This window comes from Tursiops truncatus, chromosome 5, assembly GCF_011762595.2.
Source record: "Tursiops truncatus isolate mTurTru1 chromosome 5, mTurTru1.mat.Y, whole genome shotgun sequence".
NCBI classification, from domain to species: domain Eukaryota; kingdom Metazoa; phylum Chordata; class Mammalia; order Artiodactyla; family Delphinidae; genus Tursiops; species Tursiops truncatus.
In genome coordinates this window covers 71,114,928-71,137,700 of record NC_047038.1, presented here as the reverse complement: position 1 = coordinate 71,137,700, position 22,773 = coordinate 71,114,928, and the positions used below count along the sequence as shown (strand labels likewise).

At 38.5% G+C, this 22,773-nt stretch overlaps 1 protein-coding gene across 9 annotated transcripts in view; it reads left to right on the top strand.

Moving 5' to 3' along the window:
- The window catches only part of FRYL (FRY like transcription coactivator), a 244,672-nt gene that overhangs the window by 192,478 nt on the left and 29,421 nt on the right, over window positions 1-22,773 (top strand). For 7 of the 9 annotated variants that reach the window (XM_033856980.2, XM_033856979.2, XM_033856983.2 and 4 more), the window contains 12 exons: window positions 1,100-1,304; window positions 2,579-2,700; window positions 3,549-3,739; window positions 5,246-5,340; window positions 6,404-7,011; window positions 7,318-7,415; window positions 10,955-11,125; window positions 13,056-13,196; window positions 16,494-16,691; window positions 19,480-19,641; window positions 19,813-19,887; window positions 20,230-20,406. In XM_033856980.2, coding sequence (XP_033712871.1) covers window positions 1,100-1,304; window positions 2,579-2,700; window positions 3,549-3,739; window positions 5,246-5,340; window positions 6,404-7,011; window positions 7,318-7,415; window positions 10,955-11,125; window positions 13,056-13,196; window positions 16,494-16,691; window positions 19,480-19,641; window positions 19,813-19,887; window positions 20,230-20,406 — 2,243 coding nt within the window. The remainder of the gene's footprint in view (window positions 1-1,099; window positions 1,305-2,578; window positions 2,701-3,548; window positions 3,740-5,245; window positions 5,341-6,403; window positions 7,012-7,317; window positions 7,416-10,954; window positions 11,126-13,055; window positions 13,197-16,493; window positions 16,692-19,479; window positions 19,642-19,812; window positions 19,888-20,229; window positions 20,407-22,773) is intronic. The other 2 variants (XM_033856984.2, XM_033856981.2) reach the window with 1 other exon arrangement.

Below are 22,773 nucleotides of genomic sequence, written 5' to 3'. Positions count from 1 at the left end.
ATGTATTTTGAAGTAGTGAGGTCCAAATTAATGAGACTTTAATGTAAAATTTATTTCACTGTTGATGTGAATTTGTTTTACTTTTCAAGTTATATTTTCTTTTTCCCTAATAGCCCTAACTTATTTATTTCATTCATCAGTATCATCAGGTTTATAATAGATGATCTAGAAAATAATTGGTTTTTAAAAATTGAAATAAAATTACTTTCTTTTCCTAATCATATAATGCCACATACAGGGTTAATAACCTTTTAAAGTTACTTACTTAAAGCCCTGTTATTTACTTAAAAACCTGTAGTTAGTGAGAAAACATCTATTAGTAAACTTATTCGCCTTTTTAAACCATGATTAAAAGATGAATGGAATAAAGTTTACTGCCTTATTTTATGTTAAAGCATTTCTAGTCAAAATTTCATAGTTTGGTGTTTGTTTTTAAGGCTCCTTTTGCTATTTTGTAAATGTGGGCATTAGTAATGACGTTTAGAATTATTTAATAATTGACATAATATCAATATAACAAATAGACTTTAAAATTGTCCTTGTTTAAGTAAAGTGAAGCAGAAAGCATAGACTCCTTAACATAAGAAATTAAAAGTCAGTTCTCGGGCTTCCCTGGTGGCGCAGTGGTTGAGAGTCCGCCTGCCAATGCAGGGGACGCGGGTTCGTGCCCCGGTCCGGGAAGATCCCACATGCCGCGGAGCGGCTGCGCCTGTGAGCCATGACCGCTGAGCCTGCGTGTCCGGAGCCTGTGCTCCGCGACGGGAGAGGCCACAGCGGTGAGAGGCCCGCGTACCGCAAAAAAAAAAAAAAAAAAAAAAAAAAAAAAAGTCAGTTCTCATTATATATATAAGTGTGAATGGCAACCTATGTTGAGGAAATATGCCAAAATATTAGGAAACTGCCAGTTTCAACTTTGTCCAGCAGATGGCAGCACAGGACTGCATAGCAAGTCCAAATCGTTAAGTTTGACTGAGAGGCTCTGAAAACAACGTTTGCTCAAAAACTCACTCAGTGTAATTTGGTGCTTGTGGGGCTCACTTCTTTGAGGGTTGTGGGAGATTGCTTCCATCTGGGCATTCACGCCCCGTGTCTCTTTCAGCAGGTGTTAGCGATTTTATACCTGATTACCAGCCCTCCCCCATGACCGACTCAGGGCTCAGCTCAAGTTCTACCTCCTCTAGTATCAGCTTAGGAAATAACAGCGCTGCCATTTCACATCTGCACACCACCGTCCTCAGCGAGGTCGACATCTCAGTAGAGCAGGATGGAAAAGTCAAAACCCTCATGGAATTCATTACCTCAAGGTAACGTTTGCAGCTCCTACCATTCCTGACGCGTAGCTGCGTTAAGTCATGGTTTCATTTGTCAGCTTCAGCGAACCCTATTTTGTTTTCCAAAGGGTCATTGATTTGGAATAGGCAGGTTTGTATTGTGCAATATTTAGAAAATTTGATGCAACCAGAGACTTTCTTCTTTTGCTCACACTGTTATACCTAAGGAGGGCCTTAATCATGACTAGATACCAGGTACCCAAAGAGGATACAGTATTATCTGAATATATATTTCTGCCTCCATTAGCTACATTAACATTCAATCTTCAAATATTTATTTATGGCCTACTCTTTGCAAAAGCACTATAAATAAAGAAGAAACATAGGTGGGGAGAAAGGGGCCAGTATACCACAGCAAGAGCAAAATCACAGACGTGTGAGAAAACAAAGTATTTTCGGAACTGGTGAGTAATCCAGCCTGAGTGTAGTGTGGAGGAATTTCTAGACAAGCTGGAGGGCCATGAAGCCCTGGCCAGAGGTTATAGATCTTTTAAGAAAGAAGACATTATCAAAAATCTTTGAGCTGGCTGGGGAGGGTGAAGGACCCAATTAAATAAATATGTTGACATGCCGTGGAGCGGCTGGGCCGCTGAGCCATGGCCGCTGAGCCTGCGCGTCCAGAGCCTGTGCTCTGTGGCGGGAGAGGCCACAACAGTGAGAGACCTGCGTACGCAAAAAAAAAATGTTGAGAAAATCAGTCTCATAGCAAAGTATGTGATGAATTAGAGGTGTTACGGACTAGAGGCAGCATGACCACATCTTTTTTCCAGGGCACTTTGGGCCTATGGCAATAAGGGGCCTAACCCTTACTAGCCAAGCTGGTGAATGCAAAGATATTTTAAAGAAAGAATTGACAAGTAGTTTTAACTTATAAATTATTTTATTTGCATCACAATCCAAATACAGTCTAGCCTCTACAAAGGAGACTGTTTTGACCTGTAATACCTAAGCAGTAACCAGTACTCTTCTCACTTGGCAAAATTTGCCATCTTTTCCTGCTACCTCTGAGAGAGTTTGACTGTAACAATGGAAGACTTTGAAATTATACGTAACTTGGATCTTCCTGTACTTGCTCTAGATCATTACATATCCAAGTACATAAATAGTAGCAGTAGGCTGTGTGACATGCTGTTTGATTTATTCAACTACTATCCTTTCTAACTGCAAAAGCACATTTTAGGTGAGTATGAGTTAAACCTTAATTAAGTTTAAAAACCAAGGGAATCATGTCTGTTCTCTGTTTTCAGAAAAAGAGGGCCCCTTTGGAACCATGAGGATGTTTCTGCCAAGAATCCTAGCATAAAGAGTGCTGAGCAGTTAACTACATTTTTGAAACATGTGGTTTCTGTTTTTAAGCAGTCAAGCTCAGGTATCTTTTAATAATCATTTCAGATAGTATTTACTTTCAAGCTGGTCTTTTAGTGTGATCTCAAAACTTATGATAATGTTTAGCAAAAAGTTGACAAGTGGACATGTCTAAATTTTCAAAAGTTTCAGACAGGTTTTCTTTTTTACTTACTAGTGATAACAGATTTGTTCTGGTTGAAGAAAAACTGTTACTACTTAAAAATAAGAATGCTACTTTGACGCTCTGGGGTTCTTAGTTTGGTGTAAGACGGCATAATAAAATTACAATATAATTGTTTATTATGAAATAATTATATTGAAGGAACATAGGTAGAGATGACAAACTCTTAAATTATTTTTTTATACTGGTTTGGGCTTCGATCTAAAATTTAACACATTCTGAAAATTATAGTAAAATGTATCTAAAACAGTGGTTCTTAGCTAGGGGTGATTTTGCTTCTCAGGACATTTTGCAATGTCTGGAGACATTTGTGTCACAATTAGGGGGCGCGGGGCAAGTGGTTAGTACTGGTGTCCACTTGGGTAGAGGCTAGGGATTCTGCTACACAGACACACACTACACAGGATAGCCTTCACAACAAAGAATTATCTAGCCAAAATGTCAGTAATGCTGGGGCTGAGAAACCCTGTTCTCAGGGATTACTTCCCTGGAGATTAGAATGAAGAGTCATCTAAAGTGCAGATGGAATTTAATGAAAAGAAAAAGCATCGACTTATGAAATATTAGTGCCCACCCAGTTTGCCAGGTATTGTGCTGGCACTGGGTTTAACATGGTTATTAGCCTCTGATCCTAACCCCTATATATATCCTGAAAAACAAGCACTTACTTGTTTCCTTTGCTTTCACAGAAGGAATTCATTTGGAACATCATCTTAGCGAGGTTGCTCTGCAGACAGCACTTTCTTGTTCTTCTCGACACTATGCTGGGAGATCCTTTCAGATTTTCAGGGCCCTTAAGCAACCTCTTTCGGCAACTACACTTTCTGATGTTCTCTCCAGACTTGTAGAAACTGTAGGGGATCCAGGAGAAGATGCACAGGTAGTTCATTCAATTCTTTCAGCAAGTATCGAGCACTCCTCATTGTCAAGGACTTATTGCCAAATGTAAATCATGGCAGGTAGAGCAAGATAATGGTTGTATGGAATTACTGATGTCGGATGCTAACAAGCAAAGAATTAAGAAACAAAGTTGTGTAATTAATGTTTAATAACACACTAATTGAATTAAATAGTGCCTATCAGAAACAGCTTTATCACACACACCTGGATGTTATTCTGAGATGACCGCAAGGTATAAGAGGAATTTAAAGTTAGATGTAAACTAGAACACTGAATTTCATTTGTTAAGATAAATTAAGTGAAATACTGCAATAGAGAGCTTACATAGGTCTGTACAGACTCATGACTTTATTAACACTGTTTTAGACACCGAGGATACAGTAATGAACAAGACAAAGTTCCTGGCATTCTGGAGCTCACATTTCATTGGGGAAACAAGCCTTTAATCCACCAATAAAGTATAATACAAGTTTACTTAGTGATGAATGCTGTGAAAGTAATAAGGTAGAGTAACAGGTTAAAGAATGATGGGGGAGAGGATTTTTTATTTATTTATTCATTTATTTATGATCATCTGAGAAGAAGAGTTTTGAACACATGTTTAAATGAAGTGAGCCCTGTGATAATCTGGGGAAGAGGGCAGAGGGAAACAGGACTAACAAGTGCAAAGGGCCTGAGGCAGAAGCAATCGGCTTTTTAAAGGAACATCAGGGGAATTCCCTGGCGGCCCAGTGGTTAGGACTGACTCGGCGCTTTCACTGCTGGGGCCCAGGGCTCAATCCCTGGTCAGGGAACTAACATCCCGCAAGCCTCATGGCTCAGCCAAAAATTAAAATAAAACAAAATAAAGAACATCAAGCAAACCAATGTGGCTAGAACGTACTGGTTGGGGACCTCCAGAGGCAGGAGATTGATGAGGTAAGCAGGTCCAGATCATGCGAGGCCAAGGAGGTTCTGGTGGGAGGTGGGAGTTTAGTCTGAACTGATGGGAAACCGCCCATTGGTTTTAAAAGGAAGGTGATGGATATGACTTGCTTTTTTTAAACACTCACTCTGTAGGCTAGGTGGAATCCTTAGGAAGGCAAGAGAGGTCAGTTAAGAGGCTCTTTGTAAGAGTCCAGGCCAAAATGATGATAGTTTGGATTAAGGGGAGCTATGGAGGTAGAGAAAAGGAAGTCAGATTTAGGATTTATTTTTAAAGTAATATTTTCAAGGTGCTGATGGATTCAATTTAGATGTGAGAGAAAGAAACAAGGATGGCTCCTAGATTTCTGACCCAGGTAATTTTGGGTGCATCGTGTTGCCAGTATAATCAGTTTATACCATTAGTTTGATGCATTCTCATCCATCAGCAAGATCACGTTGCTCAAGAGTTTATTTTGTAATATTAATGTGGAGTTTGTTCTATTTTGAAATCGCATCAGGAAGTGCATTGCAGTTTCTTCTTTCCAGAGTATGATTAATTAAGATCTGCCTTTTTTTCTAGGGATTTGTGATTGAGCTTCTTCTCACGTTGGAATCTGCAATTGATACTTTGGCTGAAACCATGAAGCATTACGATCTTCTTTCTGCCCTTTCTCAGTAAGAGCTGAAAAACTAGGCAACCGGCAGACTTGTATTTAGACCTTCAATAGCTGAATATGTGTAATACTATATTGTTCTAATATCGGCAGTGAGAGTACTACCCTTAAATTCAGATGGATTGCCGGTGGGAAAATGAGCCTCAGACAGTGAGACGTGTGAAAGCTCACGGGGCTAGTATGCGGCAGTGCCGTTCCTCTGACACCCTAGTCAGAGACCTTTCTGCTGTGCCACTCGGCTTCAGCCTCAGTGACAGGCTGTATTACTGCCACACTCGACATCCTCTTGTCACCCCAGCAGGCCAGGCTCCTCGGGACTCGCACCTTCCACATACTGTTGCTTCTCCCTGGACCAGCCTCTCTTCGAACTTTGTCTTCCTTGCAAATCCCAAATTGGTTTATCCTTCAAGTCCCGTCTTAATATCACCTCCTAGCTAAGTATTTCTAACTGCCCCAGGGGAATGCTAAGCATTCCATCCTTTGGGATCTCACAGTATTTTCTTAATATTTTCATAACAGCAACTAACAGGCTCTCATTTATCCATTTCCATGGACTTTAATGTTCCTAGCATTTTGCATACTGCTGGCACACGTAGAAAGTATTCTGTAATTATTTTTTAATCAATGATAATTAGTTGTGAGGGAGAAGGAGAAATAAAAACTAAATTTTTGAGCTTGGTTCTTTTGGAAAGAATGTGAATTGACAGAAGTAGGGACATCAGGACCTTTGAGTCTGGGGGTGAGACAAACGAGGCCTGCTTTGGACGTAATATGTACTAAATCCCAGAGCTGAAAGTTATCAGCAATAACTATGGCAGAATTTTCGCTTCAAATCAAACCTCATCCAACCCAAAGTAGCCACAGTGGAAAAGATACTGTTGTACATTTTAATAGGGAGGAAAGAACTGAAATTGGGTTAAGCAAAGTCAGATATACTTAAAAATGATTTTTCCTGGTAACAGTTACCATTTTGCAGTGTTTTCAAGAGTACAGTTAATGTAGCAAAAGAAGCGATTGTGCATGGATTCATCTTTTCTTTTTCTTTCTTTTTTTTTTTTTTAAAGAACCTCATACCATGATCCTATAATGGGAAACAAGTATGCAGCTAACAGGAAAAGCACTGGACAACTCAATCTAAGCACAAGTCCCATTAATAGTAGCAGTTATTTGGGATATAGCAGTAATGCAAGAAGTAACTCTTTGAGGTTAAGTTTAATTGGTGACCGAAGAGGTGACCGGCGGCGGAGTAATACACTGGATATAATGGATGGACGGCTCAACCACAGCAGTAGCTTAGCGAGGACTCGAAGCCTTTCCTCCCTGAGAGAGAAAGCCGTGTATGATGTGCAGCCCACTACTGAGCCTGCCAGCTTGATGGCCACCATTTTTTGGATAGCAGCATCTTTATTAGAATCAGATTATGAATATGAATACCTCCTGGCTCTCAGACTTCTCAACAAACTGCTGATCCACCTGCCTTTGGAAAAATCAGAGAGTCGAGAGAAGATTGAAACCGTACAAAGCAAACTGAAGTGGAATAATTTCCCAGGCCTTCAGCAGCTCTTCCTTAAGGGTTTTACCTCAGTATCCACACAGGAAATGACAGTGCACCTCCTGAGTAAACTCATTGCTGTCTCCAAACACACGTTGGTGGATCCTTCCCAGTTGTCAGGTGATGTGACTTGAATTGCACCAACTCTTCGCTTTTCTTTAATATAGTGAAATGTTAACTAATTGTTGGTTTTGAAATCTACTAATTTCTGCTTTTCCACAAACAGTTATGGTTTTCTTAATATGTGAGATAGCTTAAATTCTTTGGTAAAAGCAAAAAAAAAAAAAATTTTTTTTTTAGAAGATCAAGTACTCCAGGAAATAAAAAGAAAATGGTTTTTGTGAACCATGAAAAAAAACATCCTTTAATTTTTAAAATAATGTGCAATAAAATTGGTTATTGTTTGCTTTTTTTTTTTTTTGATAGGCTTTCCTCTTAACATCCTTTGCTTATTGCCTCACTTAATCCAGCATTTTGACAGCCCAACTCAGTTTTGCAAAGAAACAGCTAGTCGAATAGCAAAGGTAAGCAAATGTGATGCTGGAAGATAACACTTTAGGGAATTTTCTCTGGAGTTTATCTTAAGGGGGGAAGTCTCTTGAAAATCCTTTTACTGTCACTTCCTATCTAAATTTTTATTCTTTTATGCATATGAAGGAGTAATATAGTAATGATATGTTAGCTGCTCAAATGACAGTGAATAAAATTATTTGTTTAGAGTAGCTCTCCTCTGAGTCTGAATCTTTTTCTGCTGTGTTTCCCTACTTTATCCTCTGTCAGTTTCCAAGTCATTCATTCATTTGCCCCCCAGATATGTACTGAGCACTGGATCAGGTGCTGGAAATACAATGATAATCGTAGTAAATAGAATCCTTAGCCCTATGGGCCTTAGGATGGCAGTGCAGTCAAGTAAGTAGACAATCACCGTAGAGTCTGGTGACTTTGCAATGGGAGAACAAAATATTCTAGGGACACATAAAGCAAAAGTCTGCCTGGGGGAAGTCATTTAGATCTAAGTGGACTTGAAGGGCAAATAAGGTCCCTGGATGAGAAACAAGAGCAGGGCTGAAGGTAGACATTTTCCAGGCAGGAGAAATTGCATGTGCAAAGGCCCTGCGGAAGAAGAGGGCATAATGTATTTTTTGATTCTGAAAGTTCTCTCTCCCTTTATGTTTGCCTTTTTCCTTCTAACATTCTCTTTATCTTCTCTCTCTGCTCCCTTCATTCTTTTCTCTTCCTTATTTGACTCTTTCCTTCCCATCATATATTTCTTAAACACATATGTACCTATTTTTAAATCGTTTGTGAACATTTGTTTAAAAGTTTTATAGGTCTTAGTCTTAATTGTAAAAGCATATGATGTTGACATTTTATCTGTTTAGTAACGTCCTCTTAAGAACAATAAAGAGATCACAAATACCTTACCTTCGGCTTAAACTTAATTCTTAACTAATTTTATTTTATATATTTATTTTTTTTTGTCACATTGAGTCTTGGAAAAAAGACTTTTCAGGCTGAAAATACAAACAGTTACAAGAAGGAGTTATAGGAATTTACAAGTAATATACATACAACAGGAAATCAGGTGAACTGGAGGGGGTGACTCAATAGTAATATAAGTAAGATAACCTGGCTAAAGCACTGGGAGAAAAATCAGAGAAGTCTGCAACAGAAGGGAACAAGCAAGTAAATTTCTCTGGAAGAGCATTTTGTATAAGCAGTTTTTTTCAAACCTGAGATTCAGTTAGCAAGTAGCACAGCAGTAAGTGGAAGGAGCAAGCTTCTAGAAAACCAAATAAAACACCCATCTCTCTATGGCCGCCATTTCAGTACTGTTAAGTGCAAATTTATCTCTGGGTGCCAATGGAGTGAAAAAAGACTACCAACCCAATTAATCACATACACAGTAAAAAAGAGTAAGTAAGAACATTTTCATTATCTGGATAGAAAATGTTTAATAAGTGACAAGAAAATATTTAATAAAACTTGCTGTTGAATCCATCCTTATTTAAATTTCTAAATAGATATGGAGAAATTCTTAACCATTTTAACAGCATGTATTTAAAAAGAAGAGCCATTATTATAGTTCATGGAGACATATCTTAGTTTTGAATATGATGGTTTGTACTAAAAAACCCAACAACATGTATTTGCATTAATGAGGTCTAAAAGTGATTTTTAAAATAATTTATTAAAATGACTTTCATTTTAATATTCTAATAACACACCATTAGGAAAATGTAAACAAAGATTTTATTTTTTTCTACATGAGGGGTAAGAAAGAAAATATAAGGAAAGAATGTATATTGGCTTATTTGGGGATTTTAAGAAAGTAAAAAGCATAAATCCCTTGATAGGGGAAGTAGAAGCATTTGAGATTGGCGGCGGAAGTGCTGAGTAATTTGCTGAGTGTTAGGTCAGGTGAGAAGCACAGCGTGACTGGAAGGCCATAGAAGGCCCTTGAGCTCCAAGCCTCTGCTGTCCTGACCGAGGCAAAGCACAGGAAAGTCCCAAATATCTTTTATGTTTTTAAGAAATCAAATATGTGGCTTGCTGATAGTCATAAACTGCTATTAAGTCTGTTTTCTTCCTGTTGAGCAGCACACAAAGGTTCCCTCTGTGGCCTTTCAGCAACCTGCAGGATGTGAACTAAATTGATTCCTTAATTGTTCTCTCACTTAAACTGTTGAGAATAATTTTCTGCCATTATGTGCTTCCTCATTATGCAAATATCACTCTTTCTACTGTTTGTGCCCTTGGAGAGCACAGAATTTCAAAATGAGGCAACACTTAGGACAAATATTGTCCTTTTTAGCTATTCATTATGGCAAAAATAGTATGCTAAAAAAGTTTGTTATAAAACATACTCTTTTTTGGCTCGTATTTTAACCTGGTAATTCCAAAGTTCCAAAATTAAATCTAAGCCATTTGCTTTACTATAAAATTACACAGCCTATTATTCTGAAGAACTTCCTTCTGTTTCAAAAAATAGGTTCTTAAAAAATCATTCTTTAAAAAAATATTCTTTAAGAATATAAGAATTCTATAGGAATACCTTATCCCTCAGGATAAGATTAGAATTTACTCTAAACTATAAAAATTTTTGCTGAAGGATAACAAATTTTGAAACTATAAAGTTATGTGGTTTTTAAAAAAATAGTGTGATAAATTATTATATTTTGAAATACAAATCAGAAATATCAAACAACTTTTCTTTTTTCTTCCTGGTGTCTGTTTTATGAGTAAAAGGCTAATGGCATGAAAACAGCTGCTTTTAATGATTTTATAAAATAACTTCCAAGGTACTGTATTAGTCTCTGCATAGTCTTGCATGCTTTCATATCTTGGGCCTACATTTGTTGATTCAGATTCTGTAGTACCGTATCACGCAAAGTCTAGGAAGTCAGTACACTTTGTAGTAGCCTGTAAATGATTGGCCAAGGACCTTAAGAGCTTTAGGTGATTTCCTGAAGAGTAGCTTGACGTCCACACTGGAGATTGCCATTCACTGGAGATGCAGGACTCAAACGTTTTATCAGTCCTCCAATGAAGTCCTCTGACTGTATCACACAGGTTGAGGCTTCTGCAGTTGACTGCCCTAGTGAGATACCCTGGACAGCTTGAGACTAAAGCACTTCTTCTTTGGCGTAGCAGCTCCGAACCTTGCTGAGGAGTCCCACGTTGAGCCTGCCTGTTTAGTTATTTGTGCACTGAACCGTATATAGATTTTACAAGACAAAACTCTTTTTACGAAATGACACACAGGGTTTACAAAAACATTTGGGTTTTTACCAAAGACATTTTACATCAGACTGAAAAAAAGCCATACTCTTTAACACCCACGGAAGTGCTTGACATATTAATCCTCTCCGTATGATCTAAGGCATTCTCTTAAGAATGCCTTGTGCTTTTTCCTCTTCTGTTTAACTTCTCTACCATATTGAAATAAAATGCATTAACTCTTCAACATATATATCTAAATTGATGCATTAAATAAATACATTTAGTATAAAATCAAACTTAACTGTCTTTAAGTGAATGAAATTTTTGCTTGCTTTTTTAGGTTTGTGCAGAAGAAAAATGCCCAACGCTTGTCAATCTGGCTCACATGATGAGTCTGTACAGTACGCACACGTATTCCAGAGACTGTTCTAACTGGATCAACGTAGTGTGTAGATACCTGCATGACTCCTTCTCAGATACTACGTTTAGTCTTGTGACTTATCTTGCAGAGGTAAATTCACTCCCCCAAAAAAGGATTTTTCAACTGCTCTGTGGCAAAATTTTCAAATAGAGTTTATTTCTAGAAGCAGCACTGATGCTAATTAATCTTCAAATTTTCTTTGAGAGTGAATATAGGTAACATCTTTTTTTGAAGAAAAATATAGGTAATATCTTTCAAGTAAGGAGGAAGTTTTTATAAAGGTTTTTTTTTTTCATTTTCAGTGTTTATTTCCTCATTCACTGTCCTTAAGTGACATAAAGCTCATAATGATGTAAACCTCACCTTTATTTCAAAAGGCAAATGGGTTTTTTCCTGGTCTTGATCCTAGGGAATGGTTATCTTTTTGTTTCTACAAAACCAGCTCTTGGCTTTGAGATCCTTTCTAGAATAGTAATACAGCATGCAAAGTCATTTCTGCTGGGCAAGTTTTAATTTTGATTAAAACTATATTTTGATTAAAACTATATTTCCTTCCTAATGTAAAATATGATTTGGGGGGGAGTAAATAGAATTTTTAAATCTGGTGATAGAACAGCATGAAAAGTCAATACAGTTCACCTTGAACAATGCAGGAGTTAAGGGTGCCAAGCCTCCACACGGTCAGATCCACATGTAACTTACAGTCAGCCCTCCGCATCCGTGATTCAACCAACTGTGAGTCCTGTAGTGCTGTAGTATTTACTGCTGAAAAAAACCTACAAATAAGTGGACCCATGCAGTTCAAACCTGTTATTCAAGGGTCGACTGTATTTATTTGTTGAAGAACTAACTTCGTGCCTAGAAAAGTAAGTTATTGAGTAGAGAGCCACGAGGAGACCCTCAAAAGGAAGAAATTCCTAGTCACTAAAAATGTTTGTCAGTGATACGTTCCTTTTCAGAAAGTTGACCTCTGGCAGCTAAACCTAACACACTGTACAAACTTAAATTACTTGTAACTCAATAAACATTTTAAGTATTGCTCATAGCACTGTTTAACTTAGCTAAGTCACTGATGGTGAGCATCATAAAGTGCTCAGGACTGGTGTGGCGTTTTAAGGTGTTGGTTTGGGTGGGTTTACTCCCATCGACTTTATATTTAGGTGAGCCAACAGCGTGAGCCCTCTGCCTGAGAGCTTCCTAACCTGAATGAATGCGCATCGCTAGGTTATCTTATACCTACACCTGTAGGACAAGAGCCAACATAAAGCCAGACCTCCTTAACTGGCTTTGAATTTAAGTGCCTTCGTCTAGCTTTCACTTTTGTGCCACCATAAAGTTCAACACTAAAGCAACACTAGCGCTCCCTGAAGACCCATCATGGGGTTCTAAGGTCTGGCACTGGCACAATACAGTGGGCCATGTAGTTCCAGTCTACAGAGAGAACGCTTTGTCTCCAATGTTACTCTTACTAGTGTAAGTTATCCTTGTTTTATGATTATTAATAACTCTCAAATTATTACTAACAACAGTACTAAAATTAATTACACATATTTAGAACTACACATATATAATTTAATTGTCCTACAAACCCTATGAGGCAAGTGTTACCAGTTTTATTTTTAAAATTCAAGGCTCAGAGAAATAAGAAACTTATCCAAGATCACATAGGTAGTAAGTGGCTGGTGTGAATGGCTTGCGGGTAGTTAGTTATTCTTTGGTGACGGTGGTGTAGCGGTTTTTCTCTTAACCTAAAATAAATGGTGTTTAACTAAATTAGTTAAGGATATAAAAGAAAGCACTAAGATTAAGATGACAAGTAATCTGTCTAATTCTCCTTTCTGCAGCAAGGACAAGTAACAATAATAGACATTACCTTTTACCTTCATTATTCTCTGGATTTCTGATAACTCTAACCATGAACTCTTAGGTTAAATCTTTTATGGTTTTCAACATCACTCATGTAAATCCTGTGGAATTTTCTTTAACCTGATTAAAGTATACTTTTTAATATTACTTTCAGTTGTTAGAAAAAGGACTGTCCAGTATGCAGCAATCATTACTACAGATCATCTATAGTCTTTTGAGTCATATTGACCTCTCCGCTGCCCCAGTCAAGCAGTTTAATCTGGAGATCATAAAGATTATTGGAAAATATGTACAGGTGAGTGACCCCAGATCTCATGTATAGAAGTGTTCATCTCGAAACAACTTATAATCATAAAAAATTGGAAACACCTTAAGTGTCTAAGATAGGGGAAGTGGTTAGTTCATAAATCGTGTTTTCAGGAATAGTTACAACATGAGAAAATGTTCTCAATGTGAGTGATGTCAAGCAGAATCTGAATGGTAGGATTGGCATGATTCCTGATTTTTATTTTTAATGATTATGTCCTCGAATGTACATTTCAGGAATCACTGGAAGGAATGTACACAAATGGCAGCAGTCACTGTCTCTGGACAGTGTACTTTGTACCTTTCTGTTTTTAACCAAGTCCTACATAATGAACAGATATTACTTTTAGAAACAGAAGAACTCTTTGAAGAGTCTGTATTTTAGAGTTGCTTTCTGTGTCTGGTAAAAAGTGCCAGATACTTAGAAAGTAGAAAATCAGACTTGGTTTAACTGCAAACGGCGACAAGTTAACTTGGTCTGTACTGAATTTCACTTTAGAACTATCTGTAAGAAAGGCCTTGACAACCAGAGCAGTATTGTGGATACAACTGACCAAACAGAGCAAACTCTTTGAGAGCCTTAACAGATTAATACTTTGTGTTTCTACTCCAGTGATACTTGTATTCACTAAAGCAAAATTTACAAATGGAAATACTCAGCTGCAATGAGTTTGTGTTCTAGTCCATATCTGAAAGTAACACAACTGTATCAAAATGTTTTTCAGTATTTTTATTGGGCAATCTGGGTTATTTTTTAGATTCCCTTGAAAATCAGTGATTGCAAATATTAAAAAAAAAACATAGGTTTCTTTGGTAACCCTGTGTATCTTCTCTGTTTTTATCTCTTAAGGAGCAAGGCTTCACCATTCAACAATTATATTTTTTTTCCTAAAGCACTTTTCTCTTTTTTTTCCTTAAGGCTTAAAGAAGTTAACTCATCAGATATTTGCTGGATCACCCGCAGAAATACATAGCACATTGAATTACTAATTTATGAAACATAGATACATTTCTTTTGTTCAGAACCACAAGCTTACATGCCCACTGGGCCAGCAAGTAACCATAAGAGGGCATAGATTTATGACTAAGTGAACTGCACATTCCTCATCTAAAAGGAACAGCACGACTAAGAATGGTTGCCATGTTGGAGTACAGGTCCACTGTGGCCAGAACTTCTGATTTTTCTTTTCTAATTTATAACGAGAAGCTCAAAATCTGGGTTTTTCTTTAAAATTGCCTAATTTTAAAATGTCTCAAATTTCTTTTCAAATTTCTTTTTATTTTTTAATTAATTTATTTTATTTTATTTTTAATTTATTTATGTTTTGGCTGCGTTGGGTCTTTGCTGCGCGTGGGCTTTCTCTAGTTGCAGCAAGAGGGGGCTACTCTTCGTTGCAGTACACAGGCTTCTCATTGCAGTGGCTTCTTTTGTTGCGGAGCACGGGCTCTAGGCGCATGGGCTTTGGTAGTTGTGGCTCGCGGGCTCTAGAGCACAGGCTCAGTAGTTGTGGCACACAGGCTTAGTTGCTCCGCGGCATGTGGAATCTTCCTGGACCAGGGCTCGAACCCATGTCCCCTGCACTGGCAGGCGGATTCTTAACCACTGCGCCACCAGGGAAGTCCTTAAATTTATTTTTAAATGTTGGGTAAACCAAGGTTATATTTAGCTGACAGGTCATCCCAGTTAGTGACTTCTGCTTTATTCAAATATTAAACATTTTACGTACATGTAAATGATAATCTTTTACATTTAGAACACAAGTACCAATATAATTTATGGAAATAGCTCTGAAGAGATTTTAGCATTTTGCAATGCCCAGAGCTCCTAATTATTTCCATAAGAAAAAAATGATGATGATTTTTACATAGTCTAACTTTGTTAAAGATAAACTGTTTTCTACGATGATGTGCTTAAAATGTCACAGTGTCATGTGGACATTTTTTTTTAAATTTATTTATTTTATTTATTTATTTTTGGCTGCGTTGGGTCTTCGTTACTGTGCGTGGGCTTTCTCTAGTTGCAGCAAGCGGGAGCTACTCTTTGTTCCAGTGCGCGTGCTTCTCATTGCGGTGGCTTTACTTGTTGTGGAGCACAGGCTCTAGGTGCGCGGGCTTCAGTAGTTGTGGCACGTGGGCTCAGTAGTTGTGGCTCGCGGGCTTCAGTGGTTGTGGTGCACAGGCTCATTAGTGTGGCTCACGGGCTCTAGAGCGCAGGCTCAGTAGTCACGGGCTTAGTTGCTCCGCGGCATGTGGGATCTTCCTGGGCCAGGGCATGAACCTGTGTCCCCTGCATTGGCAGGCGAATTCTTAACCACTGCGCCACCAGGGAAGCCTCATGTGGACATTTTTAATTACTAGTAATATTTTATGCTTTAGATGTCTTCGTATCAAGATGTTATTAGCTAAATTGGATAATTCATTTCTGCCAAAGATTTTTCACTTCCTTTTTTAAGTAGTATTTTCCCTCTCTCAGAACTGCCAACTGTGAAACAATATGTATAATACAAGGTTGAAGTTTGATTTTGGTACCACAAGAAAGAAAAAAAGTCATTTTTATATGATTTTCAGTAGGCAGTAAAAAAAAAAAGTTCTAAATTTTTAATTAGGCATTAATTCCTCTCCACATATATGTCTGTCATATAAATCATTCCTAAATTATAGTGGCAGAAATATACAAAACTAAAAGCAGAAGAATAACTCGAAAACATAGCCACCATATATGGGGGAAAAGTTCACCCTATACAGCTCAGGAATCACTGAGAGCATCGTTTTAGCACAGCACTTATGCTTATTATTCGGGGCTTGGGTCATTAAGAAAAATCTGAAATTTATTTAGTATTTTAATATTTTTATGTCTAAAAAGTATGCGTCAAAAATTGTTTATCTCCAAGACTTAAAACATTTAAAGTTCTAGAGTCTTAAAGCCATATACTTCATTCATCTAGAAAGTTCACATATATATACAACCCCTTTGTTTACCCCAACTGCCAGATTACTGTATTAGACTTTCTCAACCAGTAATATTTATAAAGCACTTATTGGGAAAAATGCAAAATATTCTGAGCTGGTAGCATTATTATATGTATAATATCTCATAAATTTAACGGTACAAATAATAACTTATTTTCTTTCCTTTTGTAACTCAGACCCTCTGTTAGGTACCTCAAAGTAAAAATGAATAATTTACAAGGAGTTTTTGTAGAAATAAGATTTTCATTGTCTACAGTGTACACTAAGTTTTTGTTCTTAGTTAAATATGTATTTGTCTATTATTTTTTGAAACCAGAGTCCTTATTGGAAGGAAGCCCTTAACATCTTAAAACTGGTGGTGTCTCGCTCGGCAAGCCTTGTCGTGCCCAACGATATCCCCAGGACCTACGGAGGAGATACAGGTTCTCCTGAAATATCCTTCACTAAAATTTTTAATAACGTCTCTAAGGAGTTGCCTGGGAAGACCTTAGATTTTCATTTTGATATATCTGAGGTAAGATGCTCAGAGATTGATAAAGGTGCTCTATTAGAAATTTTCATTTCTTCATTTATTCATTCTGTCATTCAACAAGTATTGATTGAGCTCATACTCAGCAGTAGATGCTGTGACAGGTGTCATGAAAATGGGGTGGGAGTGGGGAGAAGACTGCTCTCAGGGGAGAAGGCCTATAGCCTTTTGGGGAGATAGGCAAATAAACATTGTGATAAGTGCTTTGGCTGGAAGTAGGTTCGAAGTTCTATAGGAATTATATAGCATGTACATCTAACCTGATCTGAGCTGAGTGTTGAGAGATAAGTAACCCTAGACAGGTATATATGGAAGTCTGGGGAGGGGGGAGTAATCCAAGAAAAAGCAGCATGTGTGAATGAAGGCTTGTAAGTGTGAGAAAGCGCGGCGCTCTGGAAACTTCCATCCAGTTACTGTGGCCTACCCTGAGCACGGAGTACAGAGGATGGAGGTATAGAGTAGGATGAGAGAGGAAGCTGAAGGCATAGGGAGCCGCGAGGTCACTGGCATCTTGTCTGACGAGATGGTTTTCTCTTGAAGCAGTAGGCGCTCTTAAAGGATTTTTAGCTGGAATAGGAAATATTAGGATTTGCATTTTAGGAAGATCACTCTGGCAACAGGATAGAAAATGGACCAGGGAGGAGCGGGGTAGAAATTTTTAAGGAATCTCTTACAGTAATTTGGGTAAAAGATAATGTTGGACTGTGTCCCTAGGCAACTGCAGAGGAAACAAAGAGGGAAGGGATGGTTTTCAAAAGTCTGAGGAAGTAATTGATGGGGTTTGATGGGAAGGAGAGGAGGTGCTAAGTAAGGAACAGACAAGGACATTTGCTGGAACAACTTGGTGAGTGTTGGTACCTTTCAAAGGGGATGGAAATGCAGGGAGAACAGGTATTAGCAGGGAAGGAGGGCGTGATGAGCTCAGTCTTGGGTATCCTGGCTCTGAAGAGACCAAAGAACATACTGACGGAGGTGCTGATTACCTGAAGAGATCTGAAGTTTTAGAGGAAAACTTGGGCGGAAGGAAAAAGTTTAAGGGTTTTCAGTGTCATATAGGTGGATGGTTGAAATCATGGAAGGAAAAATGAGGCTAAAATAAACTGAGATTTGAGAAGCCCTACATGTTAGGGCTAGACTGAGGCAGGGCCCCCCAGTCCGGAGGGAACCTGAATCCTGACTATGTTACATATTAATATCGATACAAATCGCATGCAAAGATTTTTTGACCCTTGCGGAGAGCATCAGTTTTGGGTTTTCTCCTCCAGAAACTCAGCCCACTCTTGTTGGCTTTGGTACCATCGAAATGGTCTTTCACAAGCCAAGGCAGGAATTTTTCAAGAGAGAAGTTATTGATCAAGTATTGGGGGGTGGGGGGAGTTGAGAAAGATAACAGCTGAAGATCTACTCATGTTTTAATTGATAAGGATTATATAGATTAAAAAATATTTTTGCAGTTTAGTCTTGGTCTTAGAATTTATCCAGAGCTTATTGGTTATTTTTTTAAGATAGAAAGTATGTTTACTGCCAATGTTTTGGTTTCTATCACCTGAGAATTTCTAACATGGAATACATAGAATGGGAATATGATAGAGAAAATGGGCTTTGCTGTTCTTCTGAGTCAGAAACTGATGGTGTCACAGTTATTTTGTTGAAAACGGTGGTACGAATCCTCAGAACATTTTATCTATATCACATAGTTAATTTCAATTTGTTTCCTCAAAAAATTCCCAAGTACCTGCTCTGTGTGGGCACTGGAGATATACTAGAGGAGCAGTGATGAGTCACACTCAGTCCAGGGACTCCCGTATAGCAGGGCGGAGAGAGGCTCAGAAACAATCACCATCACCTGGTAAATGTCCAAGTACAATTACGCAGAGGTGGTGGTGGTATCAGCATAGGCCTCCTTGGAAGTCTGGAGGCAATGTTCAAAGTGATTAGGGGTTTGCTTGGCGCATGTTCTACGCAAAGGAGGTGACATGTGCCAGCACATAGGTCCACAAAGGCACCATATGCTTGGGGAGCAAGCTCAGCTCTGCTGGAGTGTGAAGTTCAGGAGGGAGTGGCGGAGGCTGAAGTTGGGGAGATAAGCAGGGACCAGATCATAAGGGGACTTGGGTGACATGCAAGTGAGCTTAAAATTATATTCAAATGCAAATTTGAGACACTTCACAAAGCCGAGTAAATACACATGTTTTGGATCATCCAGCGTTTGGACTCATCATGGAATTTTACGGAAATAAATTTTGGAAATGTTACATATCAGATTTGCAGTAAGACATATGTAGATAGCTTTCTCTTTGAAGTTGTTACTTATCTTGAATATTTGCCAAAGCACCTTATTGAAGCACACAACATGATCAAAAAAACACCAAAATATTAATAGACATTAAGTCTGAGTGGTGAGCTGACAGGTGATTTTTTTTAATCATTTTCATATTTTCTGAGCTTTCAAAGAGGACCTATTTTATAATCATGGGGGGAAAGGTGAAGATGGTCATTTTTAAAGAAAGCAGATCTGTATTTAAAGTAGGAATAAGTTCTCCAATAATCTCCTCAGAGACTGGTTCCCAATAAAGTGAAATCTTATGATTTAAAAAAAAAAAAAAGATATCATCATTACCTTTGATTTTTGTAGTCTCTGCCTTACGCTAAGTAATCTTTCTCCTTATGCTGTTTTTTTTGGCTGTTTATAAAAAATGTCATTATAGATACGCTATTAACCCATTTATGTTGAATTATTTGAGTCAAACACTGGCGTTTTATTTCTGTGTAGACACCAATTATTGGAAATAAATATGGTGATCAGCATAGCGCAACTGGAAGAAACGGGAAGCCGAAAGTGATTGCTGTGACGAGAAGCACTTCCTCAACTTCTTCTGGTTCTAATTCTAATGCCTTGGTGCCTGTTAGTTGGAAGAGGCCACAGTTATCACAGGTACATAAAAGTTCATAGAATAAGAACCTGCTGTATAAAAAATAAAATTTTAAAAAAAGATTTAAAAAAAGTTCATAGAATAGAAGAATCCATTTCATTCTATGTATGAGAACTTGAGAATTTGTCTTAGTTTATCAGGAATCGTAACGTTTGCATTTTCTTTCTCCTTAGCGAAGAACAAGAGAAAAGCTAATGAATGTGCTTTCTCTCTGTGGTCCAGAGTCTGGTCTTCCGAAGAATCCATCAGTGAGTAATCATGAAAACCTGTGTAAAGGTTTTAACAATCACGTTAGGCCATGAAGAAACGGAAATTATTGTGTCTCCTTGCTTGCCTTTTCTAACTTAACCTTACTTACAGTGTTGACTTAGAATGAAAAAACTATTACTTGCCTCTCTGACACTTGGCCGCTATGCTAATTAAGCATACACCCAGTTAGGCATTAGACCAAATTGAAGCTCTGAGCTCATTGACAGATGAGGCCTGCAATGGCTCTTAGGGCACTGATGTCCCATATTCAGAGTGACAAAGCTGATGGATGGCCTTTTTCTGTTCTGTTTTGTTTTGCTTTGTTTTTGGCTGGGGGTCAGGTTGTATTTTCTTCTAATGAGGATTTGGAAGTCGGGGACCAACAGACTAGCCTCATTTCTGCAACAGAGGACATAATTCAAGAGGAAGAAGTAGCTGTGGAAGATAACAGCAGTGAACAACAGTTTGGCGTTTTTAAGGATTTTGACTTTTTAGATGTTGAGTTGGAAGATGCAGAGGTAAGGATATGGCCTTTCTTTTATAATATTTATAGAATAGTAACAACTGCATGAAAATGAAGGATTTAGCCACAGGATCTTTCCTGATTAAGGGCAGTGTAAAGTCAAAAGGTAAAAATCTAAACTGGGAACTAAACATGATTAGTACAGTTAGCATAGCAGAATTAGTCTGAAATAAAAGGAACGTCTAATTTTTCATCTTTATATTTAAAAATATAGAGTAAAAATGGATTTCTTTGAAAGTATTTTTTTTAATGAGGGTGCGCTTAGACTTAAATGTTTGCATGAATTATACAAATTAATGTGCAGCAGAATAGTAAAAATTACATTTAAATATATCAGACATGGGGAATTCCCTGGCAGTCCAGCGGTTAGGATTCCACTGCAGAGGGCACGGGTTCGATCTCTGGTTGGGGAACCAAGATCCTGAATGCCGAGCAGCGTGACCAAAAAAATTAAATTTAAAAAATAAAATAAGGGCTTCCCTGGTGACGCAGTGGTTCAGAGTCCGCCTGCCGATGCAGGGGACACAGGTTCGTGTCCCGGTCCGGGAAGATCCCACATGCCGCGGAGCGGCTGGGCCCGTGAGCCGTGGCCTCTGGGCCTGCGCGTCCGGAGCCTGTGCTCCGCAATGGGAGAGGCCACAACGGTGAGAGACCCACGTACCGCAAAAAATAAAAATAAAATTAGTTATTTTTTAAAAAATTATCAGACAGCTCTAAAGAGGGTGGCCCTGAAACTAAATTGACGATTAAGGCGCCTTTGGCTCCCTTCTGGAACACTTTCCTGTGGCTGAGATTCTGCCTATGACATTGATCATCACTTTCTTCTTTAGGTTGGAGCCAGCTCTCTCAAATGCCTCATTTCATTCAATACCAAGGACTTTGTCCTTGATATTGACTCCGTTTAGAGAAAGTTGATAGTTGTGTCGGTTTAGATGCTTCCTAAATGGAAACTCCAACTCAGAAAGTAGATTCACGCTCCCAGAGCTGAGCCAGCCCAGAGTTAGAGCTTATTTTAGGTAAGGCTCAGTGAGGTTTCCGGCTGTTTCTCTGCAATTCTGTAGGCTCTGCCCTTCTCTGCAAGTCAGCTTCACCTCAGACGACCTTGGTTATGTCCACACACAGCAGTGTTAAGGAAGCAGGGGTCACTTCCAGAAATGCTCTCATGAAAGTCAAGAAGTTACTCTCCGAATGCTTTTAGCATGCTTCTTGTCACATCTCATTGGCCCAAGTTGGGACATTTGCCAATTTCTAAACCAATCATTGTGGCAAAGAGAACAGGATTGCCCACTGCCCTGGTTATGTTAGGCAGTTCAGGGCCTATTCCTGTAGCTGATGTCAGTCCCCTAAACAGCAGTCTCCTAAATCTGAAAAGTTTACATCAAACAGATCACAAAAATGTTCATTCTAAAATTGTTATAAATGTCTGTCTTCAAGAGCCCCAAATGCCTTACTGTCAAGTATCCGTACCGTGTCACTGATATATCTCTGTCCAAAGACATTAAAATCACTCATATAACTTGCATGCATTCATCAACCCTCTTGAAGGGATGTTTCCTTTGGCTCATATAGGTGAGGTGGAGGAATAAAATGTAATGGTTTCTGCCACGTCACACCATTAGCTGTTGATAGGAAGCCAGTTTAGGGAGGTCCTCCTGTGTGCTTCGGCCCCCCAGGCCCCCCACCCCTGCAGATATGAGGGTATGACCATGGTGCCTCAGAGATCAGCAGACGCCCTTACCCTGGCTGAGGGGCGGCACAGGCTCCTATGTCCTAGTTCGCCATATTCCCAAAGACACCACTGGACAGGTTCACAGGAGCCCAAGAACAAGTATTATTCAACGTCTTACAGGGCAGTGGCTTTTAAACTTTTTTTTTTTGAGCTGTGGCCATTTCTAGTACATTTTATATCACATCCAAGTGTATCTGTATGGACGTACCTTTAAAATAAAAATTTCAAGAATATGCATCCTTACTCTATGCTATGCACAGTGATATTTTCTATTCCTTTCATTTGTTTTTTTTTTTTTTTTTAAAAAAAGACCAGGTCACCAGCCTCTAAAATTGATGTCGCTCCCACAGTTTGAAAAACATGTTGTAGGAAATTGGACAGACTTGCACAATCAGGCAAGGAAGTGTGGTGGGTTCAAGAGACCTGCTGCCCTACCTCACGGGCATGAGCCACTTATAAATTCTTCTGTAGTTACTTGCTTTTTTCAGCGCAGAATTTAGAATCTCTAAAGGCTGGCTCTTGACATTTTTGTAATGGTCAGGTTCTTTCTTTTTGTTTGCCTTTTTTTTTAAAGAACAATGCAAATACTTTCAGGTTCATCCAGTACTCTAAAATGTCCATAGTAATGAATAT